General features: G+C 35.6%; 1 protein-coding gene across 4 annotated transcripts in view; it reads left to right on the forward strand.

The window, feature by feature from the left end:
• Nucleotides 1-14,101, forward strand: part of LOC141435893 (serine/threonine-protein kinase OSR1-like) — a 36,847-nt gene that overhangs the window by 10,733 nt on the left and 12,013 nt on the right. For all 4 annotated transcript variants that reach the window (XR_012452230.1, XM_074098746.1, XM_074098738.1 and 1 more), the window contains exons 4-13: nt 1,921-2,110; nt 2,484-2,608; nt 2,686-2,779; nt 2,937-3,081; nt 8,763-8,928; nt 9,499-9,646; nt 11,480-11,682; nt 12,336-12,521; nt 13,314-13,399; nt 13,854-14,055. Coding sequence is in view for 3 of the 4 variants with exons in the window: in XM_074098746.1 (XP_073954847.1) it covers nt 1,921-2,110; nt 2,484-2,608; nt 2,686-2,779; nt 2,937-3,081; nt 8,763-8,928; nt 9,499-9,646; nt 11,480-11,682; nt 12,336-12,521; nt 13,314-13,399; nt 13,854-14,055 (1,545 nt within the window). In the remaining variant the exon portion in view is untranslated. The remainder of the gene's footprint in view (nt 1-1,920; nt 2,111-2,483; nt 2,609-2,685; nt 2,780-2,936; nt 3,082-8,762; nt 8,929-9,498; nt 9,647-11,479; nt 11,683-12,335; nt 12,522-13,313; nt 13,400-13,853; nt 14,056-14,101) is intronic.

A 14,101-nucleotide genomic window follows, 5' to 3' on the forward strand; every position in this document is an offset into this window, starting at 1 on the left:
CCGCTACCCTCATTTACAGATTATGTAAAAACTATTTTATTTGTATGACCTCAAAGTTGAAAATTGACTGAAGGCACGCCCATCTGTCAAGTGTTAACTCCAAGTAATCGTACTGTAACATTTGTGTCACTCGATTGGTTGAAGAAGACTGGGGAGCTTTAATAGGGAGTTTTTGCGTGGAGGGGGGGTACTACGACATTCGAAAATCGAAGTTCGTATCGTACCGTCCCGCTCACTTTCGCATTAAATAATATAAGCGTCAGCGGGACAGGAAGATATGAAGTTCGAATTTTACACTAACCTAGGGCCTGTAACCTGTAGGGTAGGTGCTGTAACGTCAAACGGACCTCACGATACGAACGCTTTCTTGCAATATTTCTCCTGTCAAGAAACCCTCATTACTCTCTGAATCTTGAATCTGAATCTTTTCTTGTGAATGCTAATCCTAAGTGTTTTTCAGGATTTTCCAGTCGTGGTTGATATTAATGTTTTCAGTACCTGGGCAACCGAACTTTACATGGAGTTTTTTTTAAGAAGATACGAATTTAAAGTAAAACGCAATGAATAGTACATTGTGCATTAAGGGGCGCAAGAAGGAGATTACTAACGAGAGTCTATTAGAAGCCCGACGCCGGAGGCAGAGGGCTTTTGATGAATCGAGTTTGTAATCCTCTTACGGTCCGTGATTCAAAAATAAAAAATAAAAAAATGAAATTGTTTTGTGTCTAAGCACTTCACTGCTCGACAAAAGAAAAAAGCTAAGAAAACAACTGAATAAAATAATGGCTACCCGCCAATACAGGGGGCTACAACAAAATTCGAAAATCGAAGTTCGTATCGTACCGTCCCTCTCACTCTCGTATTAAATAATAATTGCGTCAGCAAAACGATACGTACATCTATTTTCATCTATAATGTGCTTAGCATTATGTATGGTAGACAAGTAGACAACTTGAAAAAAGTGACAATCAGGGGGGCTACTACGCAATTCGAAAATAGAAGCTCGTATCGGTTTGCTGACGCAAATATTATTTCATACGAGAGTGAGAGGGGTAACATACGAACTACGATTTTCGAATTTCCTTGTAGCCCCCTGTATTAGCGAGTAGCCATTATTTTATTCAGTTGTTTTCTTAGCGTCTTTCTTTTGCCGAGCTGTGATGTGAAGTGTACACAAAATAATTTAATTTTATGCATTTATTTTCTCTGGCGTCGGGCTTCTAATAAACTCTCGTTAGTAATACCCTTCCTACGCCCCTTAATGCCCAAAGTACTATAACCTCCTGCCGGCTAACACACTGTATATCTAGAGCATCCTTCTAGATAAAAAGAAAAGTAATAAAAAGATACAAAATCACGTCGCGCGGCGCCTACGCGCGGCGCACTAAGATTCGAATAATCGTAGATCTTAGTTGATACACTTTTAAAAAGGAGCGGGAATCATACCACCCACAGGCAGCTGTCAAAAGTGCTGCCAGTATTGTTATGATTATAATAATTTAATTTTATGCATTTATTTTCTCTGGCGTCGGGCTTCTAATATACTCTCGTTAGTAATACCCTTCCTACGCCCCTTAATGCCCAAAGTACTATAACCTCCTGCCGGCTAACACACTGTATATCTAGAGAATCCTTCTAGATAAAAAGAAAAGTAATAAAAAGATACAAAATCACATCGCGCGGCGCCTACGCGCGGCGCACTAAGATTCGAATAATCGTAGGTCTTAGTTGATACACTTTTAAAAAGGAGCGGGAATCATACCACCCACAGGCAGCTTTCAAAAGTGCTGCCAGTATTGTTATGATTATAAAGCATTAAATTTTGAACATGTTTAATTAACTTAATACTTAAGTGACCTAAAACATGTATATTATTTAGGAACTTTGCAAGTCTCTAATTTATTATTGCGTACTTTTCAGAAATCATTTGGAGCGTGTGATGGCCAAAACAATTCACTCGTACACACCTTGTCATCGTACGCGCGAGCTGCACGGCGGCTTTCTTCTGGCAAATTTGGCACATTGTTCAACCGCAAAATGGCGGCTAGTGCAAATAGCTCCAGTCCGTGGCCTAATAGTCAGGCTGACTACGAACTGCGGGACGTTATCGGTGAGTGTTAATAGAATAATATTATATGCACAGTAAATTTAACGTATTTTAGTAACCATTTTGTTACATAAATGCATATTTTTCGGTCGTCGGCAAGTGGTGTCTTACGAACTGTCAAATCACATATGATTAGTATTTCTCTAGTGACTAAAGATCTGATCTGTTTTATTATAAAATGTTTAGATAATATGCATTTAAAGACTGGAAACTAGTAACATATATAATTCGTGCAAGTTTTGTCTTGGAAATTCGTACTTATGTAGGTATATAACCTCCTTAATGATAATATCATGTTATCCTGCAGTGACAGCTGTATATTATGTGGCTATTATATTTATTATAGTGATCATTTATATGATATTTGTTTAAAAAGGCGTTGGTGCCACAGCAGTCGTATACGGAGCCTTTTGTACGCCGCGGCAAGAGAAATGCGCCATCAAGAGAATCAATTTGGAAAAATGGAATACGTCAATGGATGAACTCCTTAAAGAAATACAGGTCTGCATACCTTATAAAATTACTAAACGGTATTATATGTGTGAATAATGTTAAAAATTAAAAATATATTTTTTCAGGCTATGTCAAGCTGTAACCATGAAAATGTAGTGACATACTACACTAGTTTTGTTGTGAATGATGAGTTGTGGCTTGTTTTGAGACTGCTTGAAGGTAAGATTAGTTAGTTATTAGCCATGAACAATATAAATTAGTGCTGTCTGATCATCACTTAAATTTGCAATCTTAATTTTAAATCGATGGTGGAGTTGCAGTCACTAATTAAACATGTAAAAAAAAGTTCAATTTTCCTACTTCTGTCTTATTTTAGGAGGCAGTCTTCTGGATGTTATAAAGCACAAGATGAAGGTGACCAATTGTAAGCATGGAGTGTTTGATGAGGCCACTATAGCTACTGTTCTCAAAGAAGTACTGAAGGGATTGGAATATTTTCATAGTAATGGCCAAATTCACAGGTATAGTACCTATTACTAATTTGTCATTGTTTTCATTCAATTCATGTGCGGTCATGTGTACTATTGTGATAAGGGCAACTGTTGAGTTTCATCATTACATCATCATCACCGTGTCAACTGTTGGAGGTACTGCTGTGTTTAATTCTTGCTTATTGCAAACATTAAATCTTATTTGTGTCTATTGAAATGTATACTAACCATTATTCATCAAAATTCATCAATTAACTAGGTATAATATACTACTCAAAAGAATATAAGGGTCACTTGAATTTTACCAGTAAAATTAAAACAAAAATATGTTTGCGTTACTAATGAAAATTATTTGTACTGGGTTATGTTGTATTAATAAAACCATTTTTAGACAAGAAATGTTATGAAGAATTGTATTTATTAGTTATTTAATTTCACCCATAAAATTCATGTGGCCCTTACTTTCTTTTGAGCAGCATAGATTTGAAAGTAATACTATTTTCTGATTTATATATAAAAGTAAAATATTGTTACATCCATATGAGAGACTAGCTTGTGCCAGTCACTTCATCTGTCCAGATTTGATTCATCGCTATCCTGGAGGAACTATGCAATTTTCCAAAATAAAAATCGATGTCCTTGCCAGACTCGAACTATCTTCAAATCAATATTTTATCTAAATCAGATCCGTGGGTTAAATGTGAATAGGTGACAAACAAACACGGAGTTTCATTTCTATAATATTATGTAGTTTGTAACAGATAATTAGGAATTATGGATTTTTAGGACATCAGGATTGAAAGAAGCATTATACCTGGAGATTTCAGGTTCAAATCCAGTTAGGGGCAGGCATTTCAATATAATTGTTTAATCTTTTCTATCAAACTTATGACTTATTCACCTATTGAAGTGAAATCATTATACTATGTCTGAAATAAAATATTTGAATTTGTATTTAAATTATAGTAGCCAAGTCATAGTACAAGCCTAGCTGCCTGTGCCAACACATTATACATAGTTATATTTTATTTATTCAATTTACTAGCAGCAGCCATGCGAATTTATATTTACTTGAATATTTTGAATATAGGTTTCAACTAGTCTTATAAAAGAAAGAGCTACTGAAATTCATTGAAAATTTATGAGAATTCAAATGAATCTGTTAATTTATGCTATGTGACAATTGTTACTTGAATGTAACTCCACAAAAACGGATTCAAGAGGCAACTGGTACATTGATATTCTTTGAGAAAACTTTACCGCATAATTGGGTTGACAACAAAACCAGCATTTTAAGCTTTTGCGAACTACGTTATAGTTTTACTGACAAAGCGATTGTGTTTATAAACTGTACGGTACCCTAGGGCAAGAAAGTTTAACTTTACCGCTATACTTAATAATACACATGTGTATACTCCAATCTTCCAATCTTTATTCGCCAAACACTTGCAATAGTAATTTCTTCATTTGAAAATATGTATTCTCTTTTTAATATCTGAATATCTATAGAAAGGTTATGTTTCTGTGGACAGTCAAGTGCAAAGATATCGACATGGCCAAAGTTACAAAATATATATATAAACGAACACTAACATTAAGGCTGTCTTGCAGGAAAAAATAAATCTAGATTTAGTAGTTAATCCAGGCTTAAGCTTGACAGTTCCATACAATTTGACACTACTAAACTGAGCTTAACACTAACTCGAGATTTATGTGTTTACTGCAAGTGGGCCTAAGTGCATAAAGTCGTGTACATATTCTTGTAGCTGGCTGTATCGATATCTTTGCACTTGACTGTACTGCATACAGGTAAAATTTTATGCAGCATTTGCTGTAAAAATAAACAGTTGCATAAAGACGACACTAAAACTTTTATAGTCCTAGTTTTCTTTTTTTTATCAGGAATCAGAAACAGAAATGTTTATTTGCTAGAACACAGTTACAAAGATGTTATGTTATAGTTTCATATCCAATGTATTCAGCCTGCATGTAGGCGTGCAAATTATTGAGAGTAGTTACAGTTACAATTTTATATTATTAACATTGCCATATAATCAAAGCAATGCCAAAGAAAAATGTCAATGGAAATATTCCTAATTTTCAATAATAATAATTGTCAATAATAATAATATAATGACAATACAGTAAGAAATAGAGGGGGTCCTTAGAATAAAACACAAAAATTATACAAATTGTCAATTGTCTAGATACATTTTAACGCTATAAAAACACTTATCTAAGAGCCAAGTTGTGAGGCATCGTCTAAAAACATTACCATTCAGCATCCTCAAACTATCTGGAAGACGATTGTAAATAATAATGCACATATTATAAACATTTTTTTTTGTACATAATTTTCCGGCATCGAGGTTTGAACAATCTATCTATCTTATTTAAGCATATAACGCTCGAGCATTAATATTAAGTTCTGAGACAGCTGTGATACATATCTGATGAAATGATCTTGGACAATACCGCATACATGCAGAAAAACTTATCTATCTGTCTGATACATTTAATGGAGCAATTTTTGTACAGGTATTTATTTTGGGTACCTACATGTCGAAAATGGCTTTAACAATTTGAATGGAATTTATAATGTTGTGGGAGATTTCCGAAAGCAATCATTCAAACTAGCTTTGCGCTATCTTTGGGAAAACGCTTGTTTTCGAGTTTTAGCCCGAGCGAAATACTCGCCTGGCATAGTAGCATAGCCCCCTAACTATTCGGTTTTTACCAAAAATTTTACGTGATTGCAGTTATGAATGACAACTATGGCAAAGCTTGTGCACCATCTATCAGCTAAATAAGTGGTAAACCACTCTAAAGTTGATTATCATTTGTATAAGACAATAATTTTTATAAGACGTCTTTGTCAAATTGAAAGTTTAACTTTAATCACGTTCATTTGATAGAAAGTTGTTTAAAAAATTGATAGACCACTTATTTGACTGATACACGCTTACTTACTCTCGTTTTACCCCTTTAAAAATGTTTCCCTTTTGAATAATGTTCACTGCTGCCCACATATATAGTATTTTTTTGCACATGCCAGGTATATAATCAATCTTAAAAAACAAGCAGTCTACACATGTGTCGTTCTCAGGCAAAATGGGCCACTTCCACGGTATTGAGTTATTGGTATCAGCGTATAGTGCAAAAGATGCTCTATTCAATACAAAAAGAATTAGGTCTCAACTTATTTTTTTATGAATTTTTAAAGTTTGAACATGGAAATACGTAGTTTTCAGATATTCGATTTCAAAGTTTGTGGGTGTAAAAAACCGAGTTCTAGTTTGAAGTTATGGAGATAATGGGTTTAGGTGATTCTACATATTGTAAAGTATAAGATGATGAAAGAGGCAAATGCAAAACTCTTAATGATTTGGATTAAAAAATATATATCACACATTAGGGTGTAAAGAACTGAAATGGTACAAAAAAAAAATTAAACCCAAAACTGTTTGATATATTTGGCAGTTATGGTTTGCTCATAGTTTTTTTATTGTTATCAGGGTATATATATAAACAAATTAAGACATTTACTATAATAATGTATTTCTTATTAAAGAAAATGAATAACAGCATTTTTCCTTAAAAACTCGTATAAAATCAACATAATCAGTATTGTAAGAATAGAATACGTAAATCGAGATTAATAATTGACAATCAAAACATAAATGAACTAGAAATAGTGATTTTTCTGTATTAAAATTGTCCTCAAAGTTTAGTGCCTGAAGAAAGAAAGAAATGTGTATTAAGAGTTACGAAGGGTACCACTTTGACGCAGTCCATAACCTTAGTAAAATATCACATTTCTAGGTACTGGGTACTTATAGAGCCAAAATAAACCTGTCTTTCTTTCATGCAGTTTGGCAGATTTTTTTTTTTTTTGCGCCGAGCCGTGAACTCTGTTTGATAAAGCCTTAATTATTAATTGGTAAAAATTGTTTAATGTAGGTCTATTTTAATGCACTAGATTTTTGTTTTTCATCATCATCATCGCCATCAATCATCGTCACCATCACATCATCACAATCATCATCAATTCATCACCATCCATCATCATCACCATAACCATCAACATCATCATACAATCATCATCATCAACATAATTAATCATCATCACCATCATCATCACATCATCACCAACATCATCATTATTATCACCATCAATCATAGTCTTCATCATCATCATAATCATCACCATCAATCGTCATCACCATAATCATCATCATCACCACCAATCGTCATCATCATCAGTAATAATCAGTATCATCATCATCAATATCATCATCACCATCATCATTACCACTATCATCCTCACCGTCATAATCACCACCATCATCATTTATCATTAATTTGCGCTTGAAAGATCCCTTTTAGGGATAAAGTTCGCCTTTGTACTCTTGTTGTTTTGTGTTTTTTTTTGTATTTTTTTTTGTTTTATGTACAAAAAAGTATTTACATACATCATTTAAACCGCTTCAAGCCTTTTTTTTGCGATATAGGTTATTTCCCAAGGTCTAAAGTCTAAGCCACCTCTGTACCAAGTTTCATCAAAATCACTTCAGTGGTTTAGCCGTGAAAGCGTAACTGACAGGCAGACAGACTGAGTTTCTTTCGCATTTATAATATTAGTATGGATAGTAAGTATAGTATGGATAGGCTACTTTTTATCCCGAAAAAATGCTCAATTCCCGAGGGAAATGCGCGCGATAACCGAATTCCACGCGGACGAAGCCGCGGGCAAAAGCTAGTAATGTAATTAATCCAAGTTTATCGTTTTCCAAAACTGATTGACTTCTGTTAAAAATATTTTAATTTTTTCTCAATAATTTGTCCCGTAGAGTCCTGTGAGCGTCAAAGTGGTACCCTGATCACTAAACTTTAAACGCATTTTGTCCAACTTATCACCGAAACTTATGACTTGCATACAATGCTACAAGCTGTTTTTTTTACTAAACAAAATTTCACTTATTTCGAGTTGATTTGGAAAAACTGCTCTAGCTCGGAATCTAGGAGCGACATAGTGGCCTCTTTTGCCTGAGAACGACACACATAGAAGCCGATGCTTATGTCAAGTCATAAAAACTTTGGATGTGTTCCCACTAGTTCCATTGACAGTACACACATAGAAGCCGATGCTTATGTCAAGTCATAAAAACTTTGGATGTGTTCCCACTAGTTCCATTGACAGTACACACATAGAAGCCGATGCTTATGTCAAGTCATAAAAACTTTGGATGTGTTCCCACTAGTTCCATTGACAGTACTATAATAGAGTTCTATAATATTATAGAACTATAATATTTTAATATTTTATAACTCTATTATAGTACTGTCAATGGAACTAGTGGGAACACACCCAAAGTTTTTATGACTTGACATAAGCATAGATATAGAGTTCTATAATATTATAGAACTCTATTATAGTACTGTCAATAAAACTAGTGGGAACACACCAAGCTTCGACATGGAAAAACTTTTCTAACTTTATCTATTTTTCAACTCTGTAATTTTTAAGGCACTGAATAAGGTACATTCTAAACCTAAAACTCATATACTTCTGGTCTATTCTCGCCATTCAGAAGTTTAAAGAGCCGGACTCTTTCACGCTGACCATACAATCATGTAGCCTTGGTGTTTTTCATAGTTTTTGATTGAGTTCTATAAACGGAGTTGCTTAAAAACCTTTTTTCTATTTGCAGGGATATAAAGGCTGGTAACATTTTATTAGGTGAGGACGGGACAGTGCAAATAGCCGACTTTGGCGTCTCAGCCTGGCTCGCCACCGACAGAGATCTGTCTAGACAGCCTGTGCGACACACTTTTGTGGGCACACCCTGTTGGATGGCGCCAGAAGTTATGGAGCAAGTGGGTTCAACTTATACTGTTTTTTATATGCACCGTAGAAGCAAATAAAGTCCAGTTTAGACCTGCAAGAAAGATGGTGCAAGTTGCATTACATTGCGAGGCCTTAAGGCGGACGAGACTGATGTAGTCAATCGAGCGCCCCAGTTTAAAGTGCTCTCCACGATATTTCTTGCAGGTTTAAACTGGGTTTTAAAAATGAGCAGTCACAGTTAGCAGACCAAAATAATTGCTAGACTGTATTTTTGCACCACCAAATCTATTTATTGCTTTCCTTCCATTGTAAAAGGTTGCTCTGAAGCGATAATACCATGTATTGCTTACTATTTATATTTTCTTTATGTTTCTGTTTTACTGTATTGCTTTCGATAATCATTCAATTGTATTGTAAGTACTTTTTTAATGACAAACATTATACATGTTTCAGTAAATACAGTATTTATTATCGATTACAATCTTGGTCCCACCTAGGAACTACGCCTCAAGCTCTCATGCGGAGAAGAAGCCTGTGCCCAGCCTAGCAGCGGGACTAAGTAGGGAAGAAATGACGATGATTATTGTTTTTTGTTTTAGGATCATGGGTATGATTTTAAAGCTGACATTTGGTCTTTCGGAATAACAGCAATAGAAATGGCAACCGGCACTGCCCCTTACCACAAATATCCTCCGATGAAGGTCCTGATGCTGACCCTTCAGAATGACCCACCAAACATAGATACTGGTAGGTGTTTGACTGTTATCTCATATTCCCTGTTAAAATAATTGAAGCTCCTTGGTTTTATTTGCTAAGGTGCTGATTAACTTTAGCATTTACTTCAGACCATCGAGTAAAGATAGAGAATAGATAGATAAATTGAAGGACGAACAGAGCCTAGCATAGAGGGAAACATTGCTACGAACATTTACACAATCATTATAGAGAACGCCTTAGTAAATGCTCGTCAAAAATTTTATTATTCACGATGATGTTGGCAAAAAGCTGAAATCAAATTTACCGTCGTTCCGCTATGGTTTATGTAAATCCAATTTATAGAAAGGGTAAACAAAGACGCCATTAACCCGACCACAGACATTTAATGATGTGAAAACCTAGAACCTATTGCAAAATAATTAATCTGTTGAGTAAATCGATTAATTTATTATAATTTAATAGATCAAAGTATTTTTGTCTATTTTATTATTTACAATACTTGATTTAATGCCAAAGACTGTTTATTCAATTATAAAAGCAGTAACATTTTTTAATTTTAAGGTAAATAAATAATAATCGCTTATTCAGTCGAGTATTAATCGATTTTTAAAATGACAATTTTTCCGCCATCTCTACGCTAGTCTATGCTACTACAGATTATACACGAGTTTCATTCAAGAAATAACGTCAGATTTTGACGAAGATTTTTCAAATGAAAGTTAAATATTGTAATCAACTGAATTTTGGCGCAAAAGTGATTAGACGTCTAGTTAAAAGACACGAATTATAGATAAATGTGTTATTGATTCGATCCAGCAGGTGTTTATACAAGAATTTTGATGAAATAAGTTGGTTTACACTTTCTATAAATTGGATTGGCATAACGTATAGAAAGCTTGCTAAGTGCTAGCTAAAACGCTCCTGTTTATTTCGTGAACACCCCATTTACCTGTAATATAACATTAGCTACAGTGTTTTCATTCTAGCATGGTGCGGGTGACACTTGATGCATGTTTCGTTTTACTCAAAAAAAGTTGCTGCGGTCTAAATATATGGAAGTATACTTCAGTTGTAGCCTGAATATGACTGGCGTAAAATATTTGAACATAAAGCGGAAATTACACTTTGTTGTTCGCCGCATGCCGCATGCGGCGACCGCAAAAGTGTGAAGAACACTGTAGTCGGCCGCATTCGGCGATCGTCAGCTGCCACCGCCTTAATATGGCCGCCGCAGTAGATGGACAGACTAATGTAAAGGCGACGGTCGTTCGCCGAAGTAGTTTGAAACAAGTTCGGCGACCGCGTTAGGCGAACAACAAAGTGTAATTTCCACTTAAAGAACTATGCTATACGAAATAAATTTAAGCTTTCAGATTTTTATAATCAATTAATCAAATTCAAAGCACAATTAAGTGAAGAAACATAATGTAACGTAAGACTCGTTTAGTGATGAGAACTAATAGATCTTGAGTTATATTGGTACTTATTAATTGGTAAGTAACGAATATTCTTCCAAACTCCGTTTAGCCTTACTTACGTGGAAAATAATGTTCGAACCTAGAATTTAATTAATATTCTCATCAAAAATAGCGTAATAATCGAATTATTGATGACATTAATTATGATTAAGATTTTAAATTATTAGCTTTATCGACTCTCTAGTCTTGTGATATTGACAGCTGTCATCTGCACCATGCTACAATGAAAGTACTGTAGAAGGCTCATTACAAGTGAATGCTCAAGTTTATCAACACCTGTAGCCTGTACAGTGTAGACTATTCTTTATTTCTGCTTGTTAAATGTCAAGACAGTCAAATTTAAATATTGTTTATTATATTTGTCTATTTTATGTTGCATATATAGGTGCTGACGAAAAAGAGCAATACAAAGCTTATGGCAAAACCTTCAGGAAAATGATACTGGATTGCCTACAGAAAGACCCGTCTAAACGGCCTACGGCTACGGAATTGCTCAAGCATCCATTCTTCAAGAAGGCCAAAGATAGAAAGTATTTAACCCAAACTTTAGTTGCGATAGGACCTAGCATGGAAACTAGAGTCCATAAGGTAATATACTTTTTAATACGAGTGTTGCGTGGTCAAACCCCGTAAGTCAGAATAATTAACTCTTGAAAAAAAAAACATGTAATAATTTAAATTCGAAATTTTTACGAATTATATTAATCGTGACGTATTCGTCAGGTGACAAGCAAGTCACTAAATACCACATAAAGTCAAGAAGGATAATCAAACTTATGCATAGCATCGGAAGGTTAATATTCCACTATTTTTTTTTGCAGTTAGTTACTTTTGCTTGCCACCCGACGATTTATTACTAACAAAATAACATGTCATTTACATCTATAGTAACGAAAAAGCTATATTTCCAAAAATGTTTTTGATATAATTATAATATTACTAGCTGTTGCCCGTGACTCTGTCTGCGTAGAAGTATGAAAAATAGTTAACATCCTATTCTCAGAACTACCGAATACACACAAAAAATTTCATAAATATCGGTCAAGCCGTTTCGGAAGAGTTTGGTCACAAACATCGTGACACGAAAATTTTATAGACTACGGACATTTAAAAAACATTTTAAGACATTCTTAAAACTATTTACGGTTTGTGCTAGTGCTGCATTCTGACCGCAGAACATAGCAGTAATATACCCAATTGGTGTATTTTGACCCACGGCATTTATTTATCTGTGTTTCCAGGCCAGTAAAAGGCAGCCGGGCGCCTCGGGGCGGCTGCACCGGACGGTGACTGGAGAGTGGGTGTGGAGCGAAGAAGAGGAGGAGCCGGAGCCGCCGGAGTCCGACGAGGACTCTTCGCTCGGGGAGGACCATCGGCCTATGAACGAGCTGCAGCGGGCCGACTCTAGCGGCAGCGACAACGAAGAGGTACCGGTTAACTGCAAGTGCAGGCACCGTTTGTTTTTCAACGATGGGAAAATGCGTTACGCATACGACCGCGTCTTGGGCGGGGAGCGGGTGTGGGGCGAAGAGGAGGAGCCCGAACTGCCGGAGTCCGACGAGGACTCCTCGCCCGGGGAGGATCATCGATCGGCCTATGAACGAGCTGCAGCGGGCCGACTCTAGTGGCAGCGACAACGAAGAGATAACGATTAACTGCAAGTACTTCTACAACGCTACCACACGTGCCCCACGTTATGCTATAACGTATTTACTTAATTTTATGAGATTTTGATTTCTGGATTCGGTTATGTAAAGTCAACTACAAAGATATTATCTATAAGGCCAAAGTTACAAAAATAAATATGTATCATCATCATATCAGCTATAGGACGTCCATTGTTGGACATAGGCCTCCCCCATAGACCTCCAGTTGCCTCGGCATATGTATACACGACCTTAATGCTTAGTTAATAAAGTCACTTATACATATTTTTGTATCTTCGGCCGCATAAATTTCTTGTAGTTCGCTGTACGTTGAATGAAACTGAGTCATGTACCTACATGACATTCCATACATCTGTCAAAGAAATCATAGTGAAGATAAATATTAAAAAGTCACACACTGCATTACCTCGACTGTATTTAAACTCGTTCCATTACTTTAACAAATAAATATACTGAGAGGCAAAAAATCTGGCCCTCAAATGTATGCAGAAATAGGCAACTTTGTATGTAGAGTGGGCCAAATTTTTTATCATAGTATATTTTTATTTTCAGGAGCCATATAAGGATGTCAAGGTGTTTGATTCGTGTCCGTCGGCGAAAGAGGAGTCACCTACTATAAATCTCGTCTTAAGGCTAAGGTAATAATATTAGTACGATTAGTAAAATCAGTGGCTTAAGAGATACGGCATTAGAGATAAGGCAAAAGATACAAAAATATGTATACACCACTTTGACTTAATATTAAGGGGTGAAAAGCGAAATAGATGTACCGCAACAAAATTGCAATTTTTTCATACATTTATGGGTACATTTATTTTTTATTTTTATTGGTTTAATATATTTTTTTAAACACGAAGGTCCCTTTACACATATTTTTGAAACTTTGACCGTAACGATCTATTTTTAGAGACGACTTAAACTAGTTGGCTAATGCTGTTCGGAACTCTAAACTAAAGATAGGTTTTCTTTTTTTTCTCATTTGAAACTTCAGGATAAAGAAAAGAACCGACGAATCCCGAGCGTCATTAGCATTCTGGTTTTACTGTAATTAACTATTGCTAATATCCAAACGTATTTTTTCTCATTCACTAGAAATTCCCACCGCGAGTTAAACGACATAAGATTCGAGTTCGTCATGGGCAAGGACTCGGCGGAAGGGATCGCTTCGGAGCTGATCGGGGCTGGGCTCGTCGACCCTCGGGACTCTGTGCCTATTTCCACCAATTTGGAGAAGCTGCTCGACGCTCAGAACGCTCCTGTACCCACCACGCCGAAGGCCGTCACATTCCACTTAGTAAGATCCGATCCATGTTGAAAAGTGTTATAATAGTGAACTAACT

This window comes from Choristoneura fumiferana, chromosome Z, assembly GCF_025370935.1.
Source record: "Choristoneura fumiferana chromosome Z, NRCan_CFum_1, whole genome shotgun sequence".
Lineage (NCBI taxonomy): Eukaryota > Metazoa > Arthropoda > Insecta > Lepidoptera > Tortricidae > Choristoneura > Choristoneura fumiferana.